Raw genomic sequence first — 25,493 nt, 5'->3', positions numbered from 1 at the left:
GCAGCTGGCCGGCAGGGACCGGCCTCCGCAGGGCATTTCTCCAGCGGAGAAAGCCGAGGAACGCACTGCTGTTCGGTGTGCGCGGCTTGTAAACCCCTCGGTGCTGATGTCTGTGCGCACCAAGCGCTGTTACATCCGCTGCCAGGCACAGCTCTCCATGCCCATACCCACACAATACCAATCTTTTTTCTGTGCTCCTTTATGACTGTCCTCAGGCCTCCATCTCCATCCCACTTCCTACATATTCCTGTCACCCCAGCTCCTACAACATCCCTGTTTCTCTCAAAACCGCGTTCCCTGTCCATACAAACAGGGGCTGCTATGCTGAACCTACACCCTAACGCACAGACCCGTGCTCTAGCTCAGCTACAGCACAGTGTTACGTTAACTAAGGGTGCAAACCACTCCTCACTTAAGCTCATGTGGGCTTAAGATAACCCATTAGCCTTAGCCCAAGCACACCCATGTCTCATTATAATGCAGCTTTTAAGGAGCTTGGAATTTTGTGAGGCATAGTCCCAGTCAGTGGATTTAGTCTGGTCTCACAACACGACAAAGGCCAGTACACTAGCTCATGATACAGAGCATGGATTTACTGGGCTACCCACAGGGAAAAATGGATGCTTGCTATTACCAGTCATTTGTTACAAGTCTTAATGAAATTATGTAAAATATGTGACAATTCTGTGGAAAAAATCCCACATTCCATGGTTACTCACTCCTGTATTTGAAAAGGAAGGGGGACCTAAATTTTGGCACGGTTTCAAGTCCATTCCTTGGAGAGAGTGCTGTCACATTTTGGTGGGAAAGTCACACACGTATATATGATGTGTAAGGAACTCAGGTTAAAAGGTTACCACAGCTATATATTAGCGATGACATTCTGTGACTAGGCTGATTAAACAGCTGTTTTTCCACCCGTACATTTATATTAGACCAACCTTTGTTATCAGTGTCATTATCCAAAAATAAATGCATCTTAAGAGAAATAACAAGTTTGCTTATGTAGGTGGAACAAATGGCTCAAGTACGAATTCATAAATTTAGAATAAAGTCTAGATAAACATGACTTGCTTTTGTTGTCATGAATTTCAGCCAGCTACATATCTTCAAATTGCAAACTTCACTTACCTACATAAGTCCTGACACAATCCACTCTACCATTACTTAAGTGAGACAAATTCCTGACAAACATTCAGCTTCCTGAAGGAGAGAAACAAAAGTTTTGTCTGTTACATCCAAACACCTGTACTGCTCAACCTCCAGTACAAAGCTAATGCATAATGCTAACCTTTAGCTGAAGATTTTACATCTTTTTTGAATTGGAATGAAAAAGGACAAAGCACTTACATTCCCAAGGGAAAACCTTGATTTTGAAGCACCAGTAATGGTTTTAAGAGTTTTAGTAAAGACTCCTTGCTTTTAGGCCAAACCCAAATTACAGCATCCCCCGATGCCCTGTTCTAATGCTCTTTTGGTCAGTTGATGAGTAGTTCCTTTCCGTTACCTAATGGGCTAAAAAATGCAGTATAAATCATACCGATTCCCCCTAATTCAGAGTGTAATTGATGAAAAGAACAGACAGAATAGGAGTCCTGAAAATTATTGGTGCATAGCTGGTGAAATGATTTTATTATATAGATCTCTGGAAGGCACAGGGAAATATGTTATTCACCTTCCATAGCAATGCCTTTGTGAACTCTGTTCAGGTCTTTGCTCTGTTGTAAATTATACCTATAAAAAACCCTCAGATTCTAAATTGTAGCAGTCAATAGACTGTGCTGTATTCTAGACAGTGTATTGTATAGTACTTTCCACTGCTATCAAAACTATTAAAAAAAAAAAAACAACACACCAACAAAACACCACACAAGCTACTGAATCACGGTCTGTCTCCTGCTAACTTGTGGCAAAACTCTTTCCTATGGATTACAGTATTTTACACTGCACATCATACAATACCCTACTTCCCAAAAAGCTCTTGAAGAACTTTAAAAAGATGGATCACTACTTTCCTTACATGAAATTAGATACCTAGAGTCTTTGCAAAGCAACTTGTAAAAATCGCATGAGGTGCTAAAGAAGATGCAAGCCTAGAGTGCAATAGTGTTTCTCAGATATAAATCAGGAATGTTTCCCTTGGAGTAAAAACAGTGAAGTAATGTTCTCATTTATACCCACGAAGCCAGTTTATGGCACAAACAGCATCCCCCCAATAATCTGCTCACTACTGGCAGCATAACATTAGGCAAAAAGTTCCAGAGTGAGTTTTCATTCAGAAGCACTTTTACAGAGATCTCCTCACACTGAGCAGCCTGATTAAACATACCAGTAACTCACTCTCACTTACAGACAAGTAAAGACTAAGCCTTGCAAGATCAAGAATAGGAATAGAAAATCTTGCAGCTCCCTGGCCTCACACCAACGCTGTGAGGAATTGTATCAGATGTTCCCTACAACCTCATGTTCAGGAACTCTATTTCTGAAGGAGATCTGGATTTTCAGACTAGATGAGAGTGCAGAGACAGACAGCCACCAGAATACTGCTGGAATGCATTCACAAATCAGGATACATTAGTCAAAAAATGTGTCTCAGTAAAAATTAAAATTGTGCCAAAAGGAGGAAAAAAAAAATCAGTATTTTATCCCATTACAGACTTTCAAAAGACTTCACGTATTCTGTGGTTCAGCAGTGTAATAGCAATAAAATGACTTGTTTCCAAACTGCTGGGAAACACCATATATTACAATTGTATTCAGTGTAAGTACACATATATCAACATCAACACACAAAAAATCCTAACACTACCCTAAAAATTTTGCCACAATGTTTGAGTATACAATTTATATTTGGGCTCATATATTTAAAACTTCATTTAAAATATATTGAAAAATACAAACGTTAAAAAATCTATAAAAGTGTTATTCAGCAGCAAATATATGCTTAACATATAAGCAATTTTTACTCAGTTATCAATTGCTAATGAAATCAATATGGCTAATTAGGCAGAACAATGATGTAAGGTTTGAGGCAAGAATTAAAAATGTAATGGCAAAATTCTGCTCTTGGATGCAAATGTGTAGAAGACATTCAAGAATGAGCGCTGAACTGCACCACAGGACAGATTTTTTTTTCTTCTACAAAGACCTATAAAATCACCTACCAGGAAATAATTAGACAAAATTATTAATTCAACTGAATAGGAAATTTGGATTCACAGTAACTGGAGCAGAAATTGTCATCTAATTAATCCCACTTATTTTGTTGCATTTTCCCCTGCATTTTAACCACTAAAAATATCCTCATTCTAGAAATATATAATGAGCTCACCTGGAAAGAGTAGAACTTTAGTTCTCGAATGACTTCCTGTGGGAGAAAAAAGTCAGCATTAAAAATGAACAGAACAATAATAACAAATTAAGGGCACATTTCTTGGACTTTCTTATAAAAATATCATAGGTAATGATACACTACCACGTATACGGTATAACACCACACTACAGATAAACATTGCCTTTCTAATACACGCACACAAAACATTAACTTTTAAAAAATCTTACAAAAACATGGATTTAAGAGAAGAAAAACAATAATTTTCCTCACTTACAATATCCAGCAAGAAACACTGTCAACAGGAGGAAAATGAGCAACAGCTTCAAATTTGGCAAATGATGATTGCTTTTGTACAACAGAACATGCATGGCTGATAAGGAAATATAGAACCAGATGAAAGTTACAGACAACAAAAAACATAAGAAATGCAAAGGTTCGTTTATCATTTTTAAAACAATTTGACAAAATCCATTACAATCTCTTGAATTTACAGCCATAAAATCAAGTTAGGAACACAAAATGGTTAGGTACTCTCAAAAATCTGTTAAAGGACCTTATGAATAAGTGAAATGTAAGCATATGCTCCCAAAATAAAGTAATTTCTTTGAGGAAAAAAAAAAGTAAAACTATTTTCTTAAAAAGTTATAGTAAAAACAGGTATTATCTTGTACAAGCAAGAACTAGTACATTAATCTATCCTCTATTATTAAAGCAAACAAAAATGGAAGTTTTGTTACAGTTTGTCTAAAACAAAGAACTTTAAAAGAACTATAAAATTATCAGAATTCTTTGAGAAAAAAGATAATTGGGCACTTGCGGTTAACATGAAAATACAATGTTTAAAGAAAAGTTCACCTTACTTTATTAGATTTAGGATTTTTCACCACTGAATTGCTGATTTATTTTGCTTTGGAGACAGTTCTAATAGCTTACTGGTATTTGACCATTTATCATGTATCCCAGAGATTCTCAAATAAAACTATTGAATATCCAAGTATTCAATAAATACTAGTACTCTCATTATGTAAGCCTTCAAAAAAATCACATAATTCAAGTTATTGCAAATAAATATCTACCTATAATTTCATAAATATTTAAATAAAATTCTGCTGAGTATAGATTAGCCTCCTAAATATACAACTAAACTAACAAATCCATAGTCTGAACTATAATTCAGAAAGACAAGTTTATTTTTGGAAAGTTAGACTCCTACAGACTGCTTTTAGGGCACACTCAAAGCATGCTATTCCCTGTGTCCCAGTGCTCTGTGTTTGCTATGCTTCTTTGGTTAGTTAATCAGTGATTGAATTAAATTTATTTTTCCCCCTCAGATCCAGAAGTATCCCAATGGGAAAATGCACATATGCTTTCAGATTGCAGAAGTAACAGAAATCAGTAAATCCTCCTCAAATCCTTTCCCTTCACAAGAAGGGCACATTGCCTTTCCTCTCTCTAGAGTAATGCTTTTCAGCCTGGAGGTCCCTCAGATGATATAAGTGGCTAAGGAAAGGCAGCTAAAAATGCAAATTCATATCTCCTTTACAGCAACAGGTGTATAAAGAGATCTGTCCCTCTACTAGAAAATTTAATGGGACTGTAAATTGAAAACACGACAGTCACTGATCCAAAGACAGCAGTTACCGTTCCTTAACACAATAGGTATATTGTTTTCCAAAGCTATGAGATCCTATTCAAAAGCAAAGCGCATATATTCCCATTCTTTCCTATAAACTGAAGCTTAAAGACAAAAATATTAAAACTGGGCTGTATTTAACAGAACTCCAGCAATGCAGTGATCATTGGGCCTGTTTGGTCCCATCCTATGCAACTGGTTTTAAACTGTTCTCAATCTGCTCCTATTTTCTGGAGAAATTCCTCCACAAAGTAATCAATTACATCACCTGAACATTTCCACTACTGTGATTCACGCTTCGTGAAATTAAAACTACTGTCGTGTAGGCCAAATTCCAATTCAGATATTACTACCAACACTCATCAAATCATTTCAGTCACGTGTACTTCCGATTCAACACTAAGTAATGCTGTGAGCCACTACTTGACACAACATCTTACCTCATGTTGTATTTCAGTGGTGAAGTGACTAAATGTAATTTTTGATTTTGCCAGACTGAGTGTTAGAGGTGAAAGGTTTAATAGTAAAAGTAGGATGCCAATTTAGGGTAATATCAGATAATTTTGACTACCAAATAACATAGCTCCTGCAATTATGGCATGCTAGGTATTGATTCACGGTTTGGAAAGCTTAGCATGCCCTTGGCATAACACTGACATTACTTTCTTGGTCTGATGTTACAGACAAAAAGTTGATAATGCATGTCATTGACAACAAGAGAAAGCAATATTTTTACTTGGCTGACATCTAGTGGAATTCTTCCTTTTCCATTTACAATACTTAATTAAAAAATCTCAGAGTGCTCTTATAGAATCCTCTCTTGGCAATGCACCATTTACACTGTTGGGGAAAAGAGGCTGAGGTACTTTGGTAAACATTTTGAAACACCTCTCAATTCACAATATAATCATTAGCACACGAAATAAGTGAATAAGTGCAGAGAGGAAAAAAAAACCAAAACCATAACACCTTAACACTTGCCATTCAGCTAAGGGACTACTGATATGCTTTTGCGTAAGACATACATTTACATGTGTAACACACGGGAAGCCACCCTACATTAATATCCACTGTGAACAGGTCTCCTGAAAACATGATTTTTAAGCTTTTTTTTTTTTTTTTAACTAGTTCTGGCATTGTGTGTGTTTCTGTCTCAGTTGGCTATATGCAAATACTTCAACAAGCGAAGTGTTCATAACAGTCTAACCGTATATGTTTCTTTATGATTTTTTTTGGTTTAAAACAAAGGAACAGCATGCTTTTATATTTACCTATTGCACAATTCGTAAATTTTTCATTCTGTTCCCTATTAAAGTAATTCCACTACTACACTGAACAGCTCCACGGAACCCATTTTGGTCTGTTAGCTCAAAGACGTCTAGAACAAAATAATAACAATTAAAAAAAAACTCTAATTAAACCATTACATACAAATGTACTGAAACAGCCTCGGAGAGTTCATGAGTAAACGACACTTGTTTAAAAAAAAAACACCTCTGTAATAAAATACAGTACAGTATACAGATCATATACCATAATGGCTCCAGATGGAGCTGTTACAGATTACAATAATGAATATAAAATGTTTATTATGGGTTTTAAAATTGCAGGTAAAAAAATAATCTGCAGGGGATATGTAAAGCAAAACCAAAACAAAACAAAAACAAAAAAAACCCACCTACTTTAAAGGTTCTACCAACAAGCTGATTTATAATCAATAAAAATAAAGAACATTACATCTGAGCAAGCACTCCACTGTAAGCCAACTCATAGTGCCAGATTAGTGCACTGTGTGTTACTGTTCTGTGTTCACAGACTTACTGCATCTGTTGGAACACTGCAAGCTATCCTGATGACGGCCAGAGTATCAACACAGATTTTCAGTTTTCATTCTCAATTTCTCCCTTTGTGTACTTAGGTGAGAGTGTCAACATTCTTACAACAGCTTTATAGAAGCAACAGAACATATATTTCTGTTATTAAATCAGCCTTCTAAAAATATAAAAATATTTGATATTGTGAAAATGTCTTTCAAACATACTTCAATTTTCATAGTTTTAATAAGGAATACCTAATTAGAACCATCACTTTAGAACTATGATGTGCATTCAGTTGATTTCATGTAAATAGACAGTTAAAAACATTTACTAAGATTAAATATAGTCAAATTGCAAAAACAAATAATCTGACAATGCTGTCATGTGCTATTTCAAAGAGTGCATAGGACATATTTCTGCAGCAGTCAATACAGTAAATTCTTTTGATGCAATCCCAGGTCAAAGCTGTAAACATTCCTAATTGCAGTTTCTTGGAAACTTTTTGTTCCTTTCAAGTTTTTATTAGCACATTGCACTGGGCTTTCCCCTGCCATTTTTTTCACCAGTTACAGACAGTATTATGATCCATCTTTAACCCTTCTGGTTCTTCAAAACTACTCAATAAGCATTTCTTCACTAGATTCAGGGTAGTAATCCTCTCCTTGCAGTGCACAATGACACCTTCCACGTGCCATTGCTAGCAAGGGCCCCAGTGCATGATCTTGAGAAGCAGGCTGATGAGGAAGTCCGCTATGCCTTAATGGGATTTCCTGCAGGTTTTGGATCATAACCGTACAGGAAAGTAGCTGCTATTACAAGGATGGCTCCGAAGAAAAAGACACTGAATAGAATAGGAATAGAAGGAAAAAAAAATGTTAGTTAGTTTTAGTTAAGACAATTTTATTTATGTAATACAATCAAGGGACATTTTTCCTTTGGGAACAAAGAAAGCATAAATATTATTCATTCAATTTATAACAAACAACATTTCCATATATTTCTTAGAGAAAAACACAGGAAGAAGTAGAAATAAAAAAACTGCATCCACAGACAAGCAAAGTAATAATATATCATTATACTTACAATATTTTGAAAGTTAAAGATAGCTTCATGGAATAACTGTCAAAGGTAATCAGACTGAACTTTGATTATTTTCTTTTCATTTTGACTAAGGCTCTATGCAAAATGCAAGAAGAAGCTAAAGAATTGTATCTTCTGTAGCTACCCAGCCATTTTTAGCATCTGACATACATCACGCTGTTGGAGTTATGTTAGCTTTGAAGTCCAAAGCTTGTGTCAAAACTAATTACTGCTGCCCAAGAACCAACTGCAAATCAGTGTAAACTAAGTTTTGGCAGATGCATAAATATTTATGTAAAGGAAAGATAATAAAGACATCTTTTGTATTGTGATGTATGGGCCTTTCAAGTTGTTTTGATAGCTACAAGTACACATTTTAGAAAAGAACCTTGTAATAACGACATGCTAATGTTGACAATCTGATTTTCCGTGCCGAACACTAAAAAAAAAATTGTGTCACATGACAGGCAAACTGAATCTGCAATCCTCTGAAGGATTATCATATTTCAGGACATGATCCGTTGTGGCAGATTTAAGCACGTAAGCACTTTACATCTACTATCCCAATCAAAAATGTTTGCTGAAGTGAGAAAAACAATTAGGGAGTTTCAGTTCAAGTAAATTCTGTTGGCATAAGAACATACTGAAGAGTAAGTTTGATTACACTAGATGGATTCAAGTTCTACATGCTGCTAGTCGGCTCTACCTCATTTAATTATTTACCACTGTTTCCATTTTCACCATGTTTGCAGAGGCTAGTAAGTTACTTATTAATTTCTATTTGAACACAGAATGTCTTAAACCTCTAAACATTTAATAGTAGGCTACTTATAAATTAAGTCCGATGTGTTCCACTTTTAAGTCCCAATCGTTGTTCTGCTTTCTTTAAATAAACTCTTGCTAGTATTGCAAATACTACTTTTAGATTAAAAAATAAAGTTTTATTTATATCAGAAATATTTTAAAACTAGGAATGTGTATTATATGAGAGAAACATAGGTCCATTATGACCGATGGTCCTATTATGTACATTGACCTGGACAGGCTGGAGAAGTGGGCCCACGTTAACTGAATGAGGTTCAACAAGTCCAAGTGCAAGGTGCAAGGCACCTGGGTTGGGGCAATCCCAGACAGGACCACAGACTGGGAGAAGAACACATTGAGAGCAGTCCTGCAAACAGAGACTTGGGGATTCTGGTGGACAAAAGGCTCGACATGAGCCAGCAGTGCTCACTTTTAGCCCAGAAAGCCAACTGGATCCTGGCCTGCGTCAAGAGAGGAGTGGCCAGCAGGGGAGGGAGGTGATTGTGCCCCTCTACCCTGCTCTGCCCTTGTGAGGCCCCACCTGGATTACTGCATCCAGGTTTGGGGCCCTAAGCACAAGAAAGAGGTGGACTTGTTAGAGCGAGTCCAGAGGAGTCCAAGAGCAACTAATCACTATAATGTAATTTCCATGTGTGAATGACTGCAATAATCTCTTTCAGAGACTTCTTTTAAAGACACTCTTTGAGATTTGATGAAGAGCAGTATAAAAATAATATTATCATTATTGTTGTTCCAGCCATAAGTCATCTTGCAATGAGGTGACTTGTCTAAACTATCAGCCTTTAGAAGTTAACTAGTGAACGAGAGTAATCCCCTTGTCTCAGCCTTACTCAGAACAGCCACAAGGGGGAGACTGGTTCAAGGAGCAGAGCTAAACGCAGAGCAAGGCAAACATCAAATCTAATGAGGAATGAGCTGAACAAACAAGGAGAATGGGTGGAGGGTAGAAAGAAAAGAACAGTGAACTAAAACATAGAGCCTGGAAGAAAGAGGATGTTTTGTCAAAAGATGAAATTTGAGATGCAATTATCTGTGACCTGTAGGGTGCTCTATCTTATAGAAAATTTGATCTTGCCAATTATACTGCAAAATTTAAGTGTCAGTTATGTTACGAAACTAATTTTTTCTGTGGGAGTTGAATCTAAATATTTTATAAAGGCTGGCATAGTTATTTATTTTGTAGTTATATCTGGTAAGCATTAAGTTTTCAACTATTGTTTTTTTTTTTTCTGTACACATGGAAAATAATTCTTACCTTGTAGGAACAAAATCCTGAAGCCAGAAATAGGAGATCAATGTTGACAGTATAATAGAGAGAGAAGTTGCAAATCCCTTTAAAATGTTGTCTGCATATTTTATAACAGCAGCAATCACCAGGCCTCCAAGTGCCTGAAAAATAAGTTTGAAAATGAAGTTTGGATTTGCAACGTGATAACTCCACTGGGAGCATCTATTTTAACAACATACAACATACTCTTACTTCAGGAAAAGCTTTTGTCTATGTCTAGAAACATTTATTTTATGTTACGTATATGCGCTGTTGAAGATAAGTAGTGGTGTTCTTCAATTCCCAATAAAGAAGTTGTTTATCATATTACCATTATTAAATCAGAAGAAAAAACTCTTGTACTTTACACCTGCATTTTTTTAGCCAAAGGAGAAAGGGCACACATTTTCTCTCCTTTTTTAAGCATTGCAAAAGAAAAAATGCTTACATGCTTTCACGTTGCACAACAGTTAATCATATACCTGCTCTGAATTCTCCAGGTTTTTATTTAGAGGTTTATTCTAATAGTGCTATATCAGACTTAACTATAGAATTCTCAGTAGCTTCAATTACACTCATTTCCCCAGTCATTTACAGAAAAGGAAGTCCCCAACTCACAAAGCATGATAGAGGATATCTCACCTGTAGAACAACAACTATCCAAGTAAGTTTATTATATCCTTGAAAAAATCCATTTTTTGACAGCTGTTCTCCATCATAAATGTATACACCCATCAGTCCAAATATGCTACCAAAAAATCCTGAAAGTACAAGATTGATTTAAAAACTTCAGGCGAAAAACATGCAAACAGGTTCCTTGTTCAAGGTCTGCTCACATATATCTGATTTTAAAATAGGACTTGCACTTCCAGCATCACCACATTCAAATGCAATCAGTGTTCAGATAGATCATCCCTTTTAAAAAGCTATTTTCCACACTTATAACAAGTTTTCCTTGTGTCCATTGTGACATTCTTATATACATATCTTCCATTACTTTCTACGGAAATAAGGTGATTCTTGTTTATGGCATGTAAAAAAAATCACTTAAGCACAATTTCAGTTTTTCTGAAACTTGTCATGACTGAAGGCCGAAGCCACACTTCAGGAAGGAAAACCAGGGAAGCCCTTCAGAGGAGGATATGGCCACCGGCATGGCAAAAGAGGGACTGATCAGTTCAGTTTTGGAAGCACCCCACTTCCAAGACCCTTGTCTGAGCTAGCAGCCTCAAACACAATGAATGTTTACTAGCACTGACAACATCAAAAGAAGAAACTGAGGTGAGATTTTAAAGTTTCTAATTTGGTGATTATAGTGTTCTGCTATCAGACAGGAAACTTTCTGTAATCCCCTCAGGAATGGAGTGATGAAAGCATCTCCTCCATGACTGTTCTAGGCTTTAGTCCTGAGCAGGAAAGGGGAATCACTTACTCCACTCAATTTCTGTGAAAAGCTGACTGCTATTTTCATTGCTTTTTCTTGCATCTGAAAAGAAGGGCCTTGTTTTGAGTGAAGTAAAACCTTCCATTTGACATGAAATACTTTTTTTTTGTAGACATACTTAGTAATTTAGATTTGATTCATATTAAACCAATTATTTTTCTTTTCTCGTTGAGCTGCTAAAATAGAGAAACAAGAAACCAACTATTCATACATCCCAGGTAAGATACTAGCATGTGTTAGAAACTGAATGAAGACAACTTTTCAAAAAATATTCCAATATTTTTTTCATTTTTTCCTACATTTCTACTAAGTCTCTACAGATATGAAAATGAAAGTCAGGTTGGATGTATGTTTTTTGTTCTTTGTATTTTAAGTAAAGCTCTGTTTCAAAGCTGTTGCTTGTGACTGACTTGTTTGTGAATGACATAACGTCTGAAGTGGGTAACTAGCACTTGCAGAAAGGACACACTGAAGTATTTCTGAAATTATGGTTTAATGTTTTAAATATTTTCTAAAAGCTGTATCAGGAAATCCTTTATGAAATACGACAAAATTAATTTCATTTCTGAACTGAAAAACAAATGTAAACAGGAAACATATTCTACTGAATTTTGTACTGAAGAAAACTAAAAAAAATAAATCAGGTGATCTGATTCTCACTACTCTTACAAACATTTATGTCTTCATATATCACAGTCCCAGTTATTCATTACCTTAAACTGTTTATGTTAACATGCAATCTGTTCTGATCTCATTGTTTTCATGAAACAGTTACTGAAACATTCAATGTATGACCAGGCTTACTATCAAACTAGTAAAGTCATTTGCTGTCATACATACATTCATGCACTGTAGAAAAATCTGAAGAGTTTTTTTTAAGGGATTATTGATTTGTTCAATAATTATAAGTGTTTAAGTGGAATTTGTATCTGATATCTGCACTGTGGCATACCATAGTGCTATGGAAATTCAGAGTAATAATAATCAGTTCAAACAGTCAACAGCCTGTCTACAAAGTTATTTGGGTTTTCAGCCAATCTCTGAAAGAAACAAGAAGCAATACTCATGTTTTTGCTTCTTACCTGTTCCAAATTCAAAGCCATTCAAACTACCTGTCAAACAAGTATGCAGGACTGTAACACGAGGGGAGAAGAAAAAGCTCTGTTCACATGTGGTTAATCATGGTTACTGGCTATCATTGGGAAGGGAAACGGTCACAACAGCATGAAGCCACGGGCAAGCAGTGCATCTCCCAGCACAAGTACGCTCCCTCTGGTTCTAGTTTCAGCTGTCTGTGCCAGCAGATTTTACATTACAACTCCAACCACAACACCAAAACCCTACCTCAGACCCTGGACCAAGCCCCAGCCACTCATCCTTCTCTGCCTCCATAAATTCCATAACATAACCTTTCCTGGTATATCCCTGGTCAAGGAACCTTAGCTTTAATGCATATAATTTCAATAAATGTTAACAAATATTAGCGACTAGCTAATTAAAAAAACAACACACCATCTCCTGTTTTTATGGTACTTCATTACCTTTTACAAGATCCAGTACACTACCTGATCAAAACATCCTCATGACTTAAGTCTACCGTACCGTGAATTTGATCAAAAGTCTATACTAAATGTTGTAAAGTTCAAATTCTGCCCCAAAAAATTACTTAAATATGCAATAATAGTTATTGCCTACAGGTGAGGACCAGAGGTATCCCACTAGAGGAAGAGGGCAAGTTCATCAGTCAATTGTGTTCCTATTGCAAAAACAGGAACAAAAAGATATTGCTGTTGTGGTATTTCTCATCCCATAAACTGGAGAAGATTGCTCTGAAGTGAGGGAAAACACATTCAGGAAAATGGATCAACTCTGTCGCCTTTCATATCTATGGTCTAGAAGTCGTAGAACTACTTTGTAAATAGAAAGTATTCCCTTACTAATAGGTGCAGGCGTTCAAATAGTTAGGATGAACATTTGCACACACCTTTCTTTGGTGATTACACAGACAACTAAAACAAACTGACTCTTTTACTGAAATAATCATAATAAATTACCTCAACTTTATTCACGAATGTATGAGTTCTTTTTGTATTAAAAGTGCCAAGCTATAAAAACTCCCTATCCAGACAAGAGAAAAAAATGTTAATTTTAAAATAGGTCTCAAAGCATTGTTTTAGGAACATATTTAGTTTTAATGTTCCTATGCTCTCTAATAAAAAGAAAAAATATGGGGAAAAAAAAAGGATACTATGTACATTTATCTGATTAATTAGTGCAAAAGACACAAAGGATATACAAAACCCTGCATAAGATAACATTCTTTCGAACATTTTAAATACAAATTCAATTCACACATTCTGGAAAAACTTACAAACACTCTATAATCAAGTTAAATCAAGAACTAGGTTGACAGCAGAAAGCAATTCCTAGAATTCTACCTAGCAGAGTTTAAACTACTCTTATTTATAAAGTACATTTATGCAGAATACTAAAATGTTTTCGATATTTTGTATTTTTTGCACATTTATCTTAATTCTTCAGAATACAGTATTCCTGTTGTAACAGAAGACTAAAATTAAACTTACCAAGCTGAATGTTTCTGATCCACACAGACTGCTTAGTTTCCTTTAAAATTTTCTCAAAATAAACTCCAGCAAATCCACTAGAAAAGCATGCTATAAGAACCGCCATCAGGCCTACAAACTGAGATCCTGCTGAATGTTCCTTAGCAGCTGTTGCTTGAGAGTCTGAAGGCCACTGGATGCAAAAACAGTTATTCAAATGTCATTGTTAAAATAAATTCATGAGCATCTATTACACGCAAGTTTTTTTTTTTTAAGCAATAATAATAGTTACTAAATGCAGACAATCACATGCTTGTAAGGTTTTGTATTTTGCATCACAAATACTTCTAAAGAACTGCAAAATCGTAATTTTTCTTTCTACATATTTGTAACGAGTAAAGTTGTGACTCAGCTGGGAGAATACCTATCAATTTAAACAGGCCAGGATTTTATCTGACACGTTTCTGGACCGTCAGCACTGTTTCTGAATCCCAACATGATCTGTCCTGGTTATTCACAGTCACTAACTTTTACCACATGCCAGTTAGTTACCTATTCTCCATACAAGTATAAATCAGAATACCACTTTTAACAGCTGTCTTTAAAATGTGATGAATTGTCTTTTGTGTGTGTCATACAAAATCACTCTTCAGTGTGAGAGCTAAAACCTGCTGAACTTTGTGAAACTAAACCTCACAATATATCTAAAGCTAACAGAATAAACGGCAATGCCACGGACAACAATGTATTGAAGAGACTGTTAATTACTGTCAGAATGTTCTGTTCTCATTTTTAATTATTAAATTTGAAAGTTCCATAACATTTAATCCTTAGAATTTTTAAAAAATCCTTAAGATTTAAGATAAAGATTTCTAGGATATGCTAAAATCCACTAAAAATTCTTAGAATAGCCTCTTGTACCCAGATCCTACCCCCTGAAAACTACGAACCCCTGTAGCTATATCATTTGGAATGAATTTTGCTCTCAAAAAGGTTTGAGTAAATTTACCATGGTGAAACTGTATCATAAGGCGAGCAGCAGGACTGTGCTATCATGTAAGGCCTGTGAATCCAAATTGCTAATGTCAGAAAAAGTGTGCTAATAAGTACTTGTAATGCTGTTATTTGAAGGATGCTCCAGAGGCCCAGTCACATTCTACAGCAGAACACATGAAGAGGTTGCTATCTTTTGCCTTTGAATTGTTTCTGGTGTCCTCTAGCCCTGGCCAATTGTGATTTGTAGCTGCTGGCTGTACTCTGCTACTGGCACAGAGGTGGTAGAATCAGGAAGCTGTATAATCAAGATAGAAACTCATGTTCCTTGATTAAACACATTACACAAGCATATTACAAACCACCTGCTACTATTTACCTGCACAAATGCCACTCCTGTCATCAAAATTACTAATGAAAGCCACTGGTATACGCCCAATTTCTTGCTTAACATGGACACAGAAAAGAGTGCCGTGGTAAGAATTTTCAGTTGATATGTAACCTAAAAGAACCCAGAAACAGTTATTACCACATATTTCATGTTTTCTTCCTTTTTTTTTTTTAAACTTCCAGAGCAATCCAAATGTACAATACCTGGTATGTGGCTGCATCTAGGTTTGACAATGCTACATACAGCAAGTTATTCTGAAGAGTATAAATTCCTGAAGGAATTGCAAGTTTAAGAGTTTCCATGGGCTTATTAAGGATTTCATCATGTAGCACTCTGTTCAGAGCCCGTAAATTGCACTCTACCAAAGAAACACAGAAATAGACATTAACTAAATGGAGAGGGGGAAAAAAAAAGGAGAGCAATGTACTGTTCTCAACATTATTGCCCCCTTTCTATAGCTATCACCACTATCAAGAACTCAAAATACCGTATAATGTTTGTTTGGTTCTCATAAGTCTCATCTTTTTAAAACGTCCTACAAAGCGTCCTGCTGTAGCCTAGACTATCAGAACTAGAACAATTATTCAACCTATGTTAAATTAAAACTTACTAATAATCATATATATATTTCAAGATGATACATTAAAGAACATCAGCTAAACAGTACACATTTAGGAGCCTACAGTCAGCAATATTTATGCATACATAATGACGTTTTTAAATTACTGATGACCAAATATGTATGTCAAGGAATTGGATAAATGCAGTATAAAATATACAATGTAAGAATGATAGTAAATGCAAATATACTTTTTTCTGAGCTTAAGACTGTGCTCCTTTCTGTAATAATGAAATTGCTTCCTTCCTCCAGCATCTGTCATTTTGTTTGCTATACACTAATACATTACCATTCATGTTTTTTCCTACTTCTATTTATGAATTTCCTAAAATGCCTGAAAAAACACAAGCTTCAAGCTGCTAGTAGAAAATTTATTCCTGCATACCTTAGTATTCATACACATTTAAAGAGAATGCTCTTCAGCAAATGTACAATATATTATGCGTTGAGAAGTGAAGTATGACTACAGTCTTTCCAAGAATATTTCTTAAATGGGAAGGAAAATGTTTTATTTTGGGCCCATATTCACATGGCTGCCTTGCAGTTGCTATTACAATACCGCATATTGATTACAAAAATTACTAGGTGCAAAATTTAACACATACTGCTGTCTTTGTAGACCAACAGAATACAGGTAAAAATCTTCAGAAGCTCAGCAAGAACTACTGCAGTAGAGGATAAGTAACGAGGTCCTTCTTCTTTCAGTGTCCGAGAGTAACGCATGGTCAACACTAGACTTGTAGTCTGAAAAACCAGGATGCTCAAGGAAAGGTACTTTAAATTGGTAGACATTTCTTGATTATTTTTTTCCTGAAACAGAACCAAAACAAATAAACAAACAAAAAACCAAACATATATAAAAACAGGCTTAAAAGGTAACGTTGCAAACAGACATTTCCCTTAGGAATCAGCATATTAAAAACGTTAGCCAGAGACCTCAGCCAGCAAAAGAAAACAACGAACCTAATCTGATATTTAAAGAGAGAAAGGAGATTTAACACTTTACAAATATTTTTTAATACATGATTAGAAATGGGGAAGCATATCAGAATATTAAATGTAATAGTTAATAGAAGAATTCAGTGGAATATTCCTTATCTGTTAAAAATAGTCAAATAAGGACTCCTAACTTACAATTAACTTTCCAATAACTGGTTTCACAAAAGAAATCTCTGAAGTTAAACCAGTCACAGACCTTCTGAGCCTTCACCTATATAAAGAGATATCTTCAAAATATAAAATAAGAAACCCCATACTGTGGTACTGCAGAATGCTCAGTACACCTGCTGCAATGAGCTATCCCCACAACGGAGAGGTGGAAGAAGGAGATCGCTCTCTCTCTCTCTCCCTCTCTCTGATGAGTTTTTCAGGCTGCAATTTCTGCCCTGCTAGGTGATGTTGTGACGGTGTAAGACTGGGTAAGAACTAGCCTGCTTCAAGTGAGAATAAGGGGTGTGCCCAAAGCCAAAAGAACAGGAGAGTTGTGGGGATGCAGGGTTGGACAGGAAGATATATAGGATGGTGGGGCAACAGGGGAACCACTAGTTCTGTCCTGCTGATTATCCTGCTCAGAAAAAATGAGTTGCATATAAGTGATTGCACCTACTTTCTCATACTGCATTCAGTACCACAAACCTTACACTAGTAAAATTGTATCCCCTTCATACCTAGAATGAACTTTCAACAAAGCTGACAGCGTTTCTTTGCCCTTTCCCACCAGTTTGAGCACTAATTTAGTGCAGGAGACTAACAGAAAGCAGTTCTGCTTTTGGAAGCACGATATATTGCAAGGAAATTCAAAAATGCACCACTGCTATTCAGCACGTTATATTGTTTTCTGATATTCTTTATACACGTTAAGTATGTATATATGGATCTTCTTCAGAAATGTTTCCCTTTAGAAAATTAAATGTTAGTCTTCACTGTCCACTTACTCTAAAAACAGAGCAATGTTTTATAATGCCGAAATAAAAGCAAACCAGTAATTAAAAGTTAACGAACATTTTCAAGTAAAAGAAAAATAGTAACAAGTCAATACATTGCATGCAGTTCTAATTTTTAGAAGTGTAAAGCTGATGTGTAGTACTTATTGGATGCATTTGCCAAAGCTGTCCCTGTATATGTTTACATTTACAGAGTACAACATGTTTTACACAAATTTTGACTCTTAACTATCTAGTTTTGTACATACTGCAGAACAACGTGCTGGTACCTCTAAATATTTGCAACTGAAACTGAAGTGGTTTCTCTCTGACTGCACTTCTCTAACTAAAGATGCATTTCACAACGATTATCACGGATATTTTTTCAGAGATCTGTAGAGCTGTGTTATTCAAATATTTCTGACTTGCCCTTACCTTTTCTCTAAGCTGTAGACGATTTTTTGCAGTCAAGTATACAAAGTCAGCTGAGTCTCTATATGGCATCAGTACTTAAGAGACACCTTACAGATAAGTATTTTTTTAAAAAAACATTTTGGTTTTCATTTTTCAAAAAAGCTTCTAAACAAAATATAGGTAATGGGAACACACATCTCTGCTGAACTGTGACCAAAATTTCTGCATTCTGGGAGCCTGTAAAGTGACAAATTATTTTAGAAATGTTCACAGTTCTTGGAGTTCAATAATTTAGATGAAATAGGTCACAAAAAAAATAACATTCACATGCATTTCTTGCTGAAATACAACCATTTACTAAGCAGCTTATAGTATACTACGCAGTGTAAAAATGTATCACCAATACCTTGTTTATGAGCAAGCATCAAAGCATTCAGTATGAAAGCCTACCAACAAGCAGGGCAGTTTAGTAAGCCCACCAGCAAATCCATAAGGAGCACATACCACATCATCTTGAACTACAGTATTATTCCGATCAGTAATCATGATCCAAAGAAGGGAACTTTTCCCACAGTAATAGTACCGATGTAATCTTGCTTCCAGAAATGCAGTCACAACTCCACTTTGACCCATTCACCAAGCTGCCTTGTGAAGCCAAACAACATGTCCAAAAAAGCACCAGTAGCAGAATGTATTTCTTCACAATAATTCACCAAAGCAGTTTTAGGGTTTCCCAAATTCATAAAAAATGCACTTTAAGAGTCCAGTTTGATAGCTGAATAGATTAAAAGCTGTCTTGTCAGTGGTCAGCATGACAGGTTTGCAGAGAACAAATTTCATGCCGTACTAAAACTAACTGGTTCACAGAGCAGGAACTACGTAGTTCTGATCCTTACATATATACCAATGAACTAAGCACCCTCAGCTGAGCAAACAGTGTCTTATCAACTATCTCTATTCCCTGCTGTTATAACATTTGCATATCAGTCCTTAAAACTTGGTGCAAACTGGGGACTGGATCCAGAAGATGAGCCAAGTACTGAACTTTAAACAGCTGAACTGTCTTCAACTGCAGTTTCACAGGAGGTTTAGATGTACAGATCACTGCCAGAGGTGTAATCACCCATCTAGCCAGGAGCTCCTGCTACCCCCCCTGCAATGGACTGTGCAGTCATAAACAAAATTAAATACTGTCATCAGTAATAGCCTGCACCTTGAGGTCTTAAATCAATAACGAAGTCAAAGTTCCTGACCCGCTTCTTGTGTACAGGGTTCCTCCCAGGCTGATTTCTTACCGGACTTTGGACAGGCTACTCAGTACTCTGCAGCATGCATCTGTTCACGAACCAGATTTACACGTGCTAATTCAAAGACTGGGTGTTCAGTGGTCACATTAACTCTGCGACTTTATTAGGCTCATTATCTTTTTCTTTTATTAGTCTAGGTAAAAGAGAAAAATACAATACAATAAACTGCTCCTGCACAGTTTACTCAGCGTACCATGTAGCCGCACCCTACAGTAACAGCAAGAGCAACTGACACAGAAGGTAGGGAAGAGGTGAGGGGCAGGCTAATTAGTGAATTAGTGAAATATATATATCTTATTTGATCAGCATGTTTTAGACTCATTGAATTTTTAAGCTCTTGCATTTTCTCATTATTTGATAATTTTAAAAAAGATTTCAATTCATGCTCAAATGATCCAAATTTCATTTGACTATGCATTTCTTTTGCAACTATAAACTATCCTAAATTAACTAGTATTCTGCAATATATTTCACTAATTCAGTTTCAATTACTAGAAAGCTTTTCTTACAGTCACTGCAGCAGGCTCACTTTTAATTAAATTTATTAAATTTAACTTTCCTTACATTTCTGAAACTTCAGGGGTTTATACAAAAATAATTTAAAAAGGAATTCAGCATCCAAAATAAACCAAACACACAACACTATCCTGAGAAGCGGATAAAACAACACGAAAGCAGTTAAGTATGAATTCCAGCAAGTCTCAGAACAAAAGCACAGGTTAAATTCACAAATTAAAATAATAATGTGCCCTCCATGAAATGACTGTAGCAATCCACAGTAAAAGTTATGCATGCAATTATTCCGTATGCTATCTACTGGGTAAGAGACACAATAGGCTGTGTTAGTCAGTGAGCGGCAGGTGCCAAGTAACTCACTGTAAGACACAATCCAAAAGTCACACAAAGGAGTTTGCGGATTAAAAAGGAAAAGCCTTCCTAGGTGACAGCCTGGGAACAATGCCCTGGGTCAAGAGCAAACACAGACCAACAGAAAACGGCGAAATGAGGCCATCCCATAGCCAACGGAAGTAGTGTGTGTGCATTATTTTCTACCAATTTATCAAAAGATTTGTCATAAAAATAACTTCTAAGGGCAACTGTATCTACTCTTCCCTATCTTCTAAACAGGCAAGTTAAAAAAACAAAAACAAAACAAAAACTAAAAATTGTACGTTTCCCATCTTTACAGTGACAGCACTACAGGAACTGCATTCCTCCCAGCCCAGTTGTGAAGCATTTTCACTGCTGAAGGTCTTTTACAGCAGAAGTTACTGCTGTGGCTTGCTCTTATTCCGTTTTACTATTAACGAGTTTAAGAGTGCTTAACCAAAGAAAAGGCAGTCACACACTTATAATACAAAGCTGACAGAATTTGCCAGACTCTTAACAAATGCAAAAGGAAAAGTTTATTAAGTTTTGTGTGCCAGTACACAGGTTCTGTGTCTGGGACCTGCCAGAAAATAAACATTGATTAAGTCTGCCTTACAGAAGGGGAAAAAAAGGAAAGTGAACAGTAAAGTACGCTAATTCATTCTGGCGGAACAGGTATGGATGCACTTCCTGGGTGAAAATCTTTGAAATCAAGACAGCAGATTAAACAAACAGGACTGTGTTCTCAGAAGGAACGTGAACCCACTACACAAATATAATAATCTGGCAACAAAGAGGAAAAGCACAATAGGGAGGCGGAGTGAGAGCTAGCTCACGGAACATGAAGGACCTCTTTTTCTTTTCCCCCACTAAAACTCTTCCTTCTCTGTTTTACCATGTGCACTGACCTCTTCCCTGGGTTGGATAACATGCAAATAACATGCTACTTTCTGTAACCCAGCTACATTCCTTAGGGGGAGATTCTGTTCCATAAAGCATTGGTTTAGAAGCTATCGGGCTCAATATAGCCTTCTTTACACCTGAAAGCAATACCTAATACAACGAATAGTTTATACATGTAAATAAATATCTCAGATGCTACTGAGGAAGCGAAGACCTTTCAGAATCTAATAAGTGCTGCCAAACTGGTTTCTGAACAGGATTTTACACGCATACAAATATTTAACTGCCAAATTTGGATTTCTAGCATTCAATAACGCATCTCTTCCCCATTCTGCCCCAAATATGTAAATCTTTCACGTCTGTCAATTTTATGAAAACCATAATAAAGTTGTAAATATTTTTAATAACCTCAAAGCTGGTACTTCTGATGTTTAAAACGTCACTATTAATGTTTTCCATCTTCTTCATACTGGATACAGGTTTCACCTCTGTTCCCTCACATAAACTAACTATAATTGTCAACTTACCTTGCTCTTTCGTTTGTTTTTCAGTTTGTTATTCATTCTTCTTGCTGGATACTTTATAATGTAAATTAAGTGCACTGTTTTTCTTTAAGCTTGTATTCTTCTCGTAAGTATTACAAGAGCAAATACTCTAGCAGAGTTTTTCCCTTTTTCTTCTAGCAAAAAGTGAGTAACGATGTTTTTTCTTTTTTTCTCTCCAAATGAAGGTTTCCTTATAGTAATATTTTCAATTTCTCCTTTTACATTAAAAAAAAAAATCTTAACTAGTGAAAAAAAATAAAAGCATCACTACTTTCAAACAATATTTCATGGGAAGGATATCAAGCACAACACAGTAGAACACTGATGGACCTAGCTCCTGAAATGTGGCCTTCTAAAAATCATGCTGATGCTAAAAGGTAATTATAGACAGACCAGTTACACATTAAAATGCAATTGCTAAAGACCAGCCAATGATTTCTTCTCAACTTTGGTCCAAAAACCTAGGCTTTTGCCAAGGATACTGGAAAGCTATATCAGTGATTCACTGGCATATCATTCAACCAGAATGTCTGACGTTGCCAAGTCTAATAAAGAGGATGCAATTACACATTAACTAATATCTGCTTTCAGATAATGCTACAGATTGCTTGGAACTTAGGTAAGGTTTTCTTCCATATTGACAGAAAACTATGCAGAATGTAACACTTTGTTGTTATTGTTTTCTTTTTAATGACCACACAAAGGATTTTTATTCTTATTTGTTTGGGAAAAAAGTCACCATTCTAATCTACGTATCAGAGAGAAAAGTTGAGAATTGTGAATCTCAAATGTAAGACAAATTTTCAGTGTGGCTAAACACACTTTAACACCCCACCCCGGCAAACCAACAAACCCAAAACCAACCAAAACTTCATCCTTTACAGCAACGCTAAGAACCCAAAGATAAGATTTTTTTTTTGACTGATGAGAATTTAATTTGGCTTGATGAGTGTTCAAGAAATTGCATATTGAGTATAAATATTCAGTGCTCAGAAAATGCAGGCCGTCATTGAACTAAATCTACCTTCAGCACTGCTTATGAGATAAAAGACTTTTTATATGTGCACAGGAGTGCAATAGTTTTATATTGACTCAAGTTATTAAGCCAACGCCTGCCTGCCACCATGGAAATTTGATACAACCTGCCTCTCTCTTTTTTCAAACAGTACACACACTGCATTCATTGTACAGGTCACAGTATGGAAAGATACTCGTAGTCACACTCAGACTCTGTGAGCAAGCAGGCAGTCAGTTCTCAGTCTTAATTCAAACTCCCATCCCTCCTCAAACATACGTGAGCGCAATGTCAGGCTGGGAATGAACTGAGGCGCTGCCCCACTGCGGCTCCTGCAGATGTGTCAAGTCAATGACGTGGCTCGATTTAAGGTGCTGAGAGAGTGAACACTGAATACAGCTGGGGTTCAGCTACAGCTCACAGTTATGCTACTTATGAATTACTAACCAAGTCTGTGTGCTTGAGGCAGTACAGCCACCCTCCAACAAGGCCACATAGTTTGAGTGCAGTAACGCAAGCAAGATACTACAGTGAAAATAAAACTGCAGACACTTATTGCAGAAAGCTAGTAATTACCAATAAATTTAGACAGCTAAGCAGTGTACTGAAGGGGTCTGAATATAAGACAACAAGATTCAAAAGTGTGAATGGTTCAAATGGGAAAATCCCGAACTCCTAACCATTGTATGTTCTTAGGTAACCTAAGAGGTACACATCTTAAGAATCCCTTCTCCCCTGCAGCCCAGCTGTGCAACCTCCTGAGCTCCAATGAAGGCATTAAGCCTGCGGAAGCAGCATGCATAAAGGCATGGACTGAAGCCCAGATGGCAAGTGATTCAAGAATCATATAAGAGGAATAGCTAGCTACATGTAGCAAGCTTGTCCCAGAGATCAAGAATGTGTTGCCCTGATTTAACAGTGCCAAATTTGGAACTGTTTTAAGCAGACAAGTGATTTCATTCCCCTAGGTACCTGGTTCAGATGATCCCTGCCTTTTTTGTGTTATTACAAAAAGCACCACAACCAGCATAAGGAAATGTAGGATTGTTAGGGATATAGAGCGTCTTCTAAATACATTGCATTAATTAAATCAAATTTATACTTACTTCTACCATAGTCTTTCCCCCGACCTACATTTTCACTACACACACTGCTTCCACATACCAGAACATCATGCATCCCAAACCAATGGATCCTCATCTCCCAGAAGGAGAGATAATGGACAAAGGAAGCATGAGTTACAGTTTACCAAAGGAAAGGGTTATTGTAAATCAGTTTCTCTACAGCTATCATCTGCTTCAAACTCATTCTGCAGCCCCTAAAATTTGGTGCCACTTACTCCTTGGTAAAAGAAAAGCATGAGTTACAGAGCTACAGCCTGCTGCAGCTAAAGTCACAGAGCTGGAGTCTGCTCTAGCAGACTGTCTACACAGCAGTGCTTTTTGTGGAGGTTGCTAAGAAGAACTTAACAGGTCAGGCCCTCTGGACCCACATGCAGTGAGTACGAAGGGGTCATGCACAGTGCCCGCAGAGAAAGGCACCCCACAAATTTTGGGAGAAGCAGTCCATCAACTGATGCATGTTCCCCAACCCATTTTGTCAGTCTGCACCCAAGTTCTCTGAAAAGCGAGGCTTGCCTTCAACCCCAATGCTTCTACATAGAGGCCACCACAACAGAAAAGCTTCCCAATGGGTGCTCACTCAATTTTAGAGAATTTTGTTGTGTATCGTTGAGGCCTGTTTAGGTCTCAAATAATACAGCCCCCTGTGCAGAAAGCTGTCTCAATCTTCTCCACCAAATCATTCCTTAAAAGTCTTTCCCCTGGTTTCCAGCTCTCCCTCATTCTCATTTAGGACAGATTTCATAGGATTCACTAAGATATGACACAACTTGCAGTACGCTTTGATGTTTATCTTCTACCTTCCCATGTATTCCATAATACACATCTTACTACGCTCAGTACCTCCGTGTGTTCTTTTTCTGACTTCAGCTTTGCACTGGCGGAGCCCCTCTCGCCTCAGCACCCGGCCGTGAAGTGGCGGTGCCCTGACACGGTTACGAGCCGTGCACTTGGGATCACCTCACGCATAGCAGCGCATCCAGCACGGCCAGCGCCTGCCACAGGGCACGCCCAGGGCCGGCAGGTGAGGCAGCAACACCCTACGGCACGGCTGCCCCAACCCCCCGGCCTCCCCACCTCCCCTTCCCCAGGCCGCCCCGCTCGCAGCCCTCCCCTCACGCTCACGGCGCCGCCGTTCTCCTCCCGGCCCCATTCCTCCCCCCAGCTCCGCTCCCACCCCCCCACCAGCCCCACACCTCCCGCGCTCCCCCAGCGGAGGCCTCCCTCAGGCCTCCCCCCCCCGGCCCTAAGCCCGGCCCTGCCCCGTCTCCCACCTGCGGGCGCCCCGCTGGCCCCTCACGGCCCGGCCCCGGCCCCGCGCTGTTTCCGGGCGCCGCGGTCCCGTCCCGCAAAGGCTCCGGCTGCAGCCGCGGCCCCGCCCGCTCCGTTCCCAGAGCCGTGCCGGGCCTCGCCTCGCCTCCCGCCCCGC

At 37.4% G+C, this 25,493-nt stretch overlaps 2 protein-coding genes across 7 annotated transcripts in view; both read right to left on the bottom strand.

Annotated features, from left to right (window-relative positions):
* Positions 1-7,625, bottom strand: part of MFSD14A (major facilitator superfamily domain containing 14A) — a 21,836-nt gene extending 14,211 nt beyond the window's left edge. The window contains exons 1-2 of the mRNA XM_083846402.1: positions 3,332-7,625; positions 1,132-1,203 (exon numbers count right to left, since the gene is read on the bottom strand). The gene's annotated coding sequence lies outside the window, so the exon portion shown is untranslated. The remainder of the gene's footprint in view (positions 1-1,131; positions 1,204-3,331) is intronic.
* SLC35A3 (solute carrier family 35 member A3) lies at positions 3,754-25,493 on the bottom strand. Of its 6 annotated transcripts, XM_083847571.1 has the most exons (9): positions 25,339-25,440; positions 18,325-18,540; positions 16,573-16,777; positions 15,552-15,706; positions 15,337-15,459; positions 13,986-14,157; positions 10,599-10,717; positions 9,945-10,078; positions 3,754-7,625 (listed from the first exon to the last, which is right to left on the bottom strand). In XM_083847571.1, exons 2-9 carry the CDS (start codon positions 18,391-18,393, stop codon positions 7,535-7,537), a joined length of 1,068 nt encoding a protein of 355 aa, XP_083703697.1. In that variant the 5' UTR covers positions 18,394-18,540; positions 25,339-25,440; the 3' UTR covers positions 3,754-7,534. The 6 variants fall into 6 exon arrangements, with proteins under 6 accessions (XP_083703697.1, XP_083703701.1, XP_083703700.1 ...); XM_083847575.1 differs by lacking the exon at positions 18,325-18,540 and having other exon boundaries at positions 25,339-25,493; XM_083847574.1 differs by lacking the exons at positions 18,325-18,540; positions 25,339-25,440 and adding an exon at positions 24,908-25,115.

Source organism: Anser anser, assembly GCF_964211835.1.
Source record: "Anser anser genome assembly, chromosome: 8".
Classification (NCBI taxonomy): domain Eukaryota; kingdom Metazoa; phylum Chordata; class Aves; order Anseriformes; family Anatidae; genus Anser; species Anser anser.
The sequence above is the reverse complement of the archived record's forward strand: the minus strand, read 5'-3'. Positions and strand labels throughout refer to the sequence as shown.

Bases quoted from the DNA above. Each gene is read 5' to 3' on its own strand.
- SLC35A3 (XM_083847570.1), bottom strand. From the start codon at position 18,936: ATGGGTCAAAGTGGAGTTGTGACTGCATTTCTGGAAGCAAGATTACAT. The intron at 15,707-16,572 runs GTATGTGTTAAA...TTTCTTTGGTAG, and splicing joins GTTGGTCTACAAAGACAGCA to AGTGCAATTTACGGGCTCTG. The intron at 10,079-10,598 runs GTGAGATATCCT...CTTATTTTTCAG, and splicing joins GGATAGTTGTTGTTCTACAG to GCACTTGGAGGCCTGGTGAT.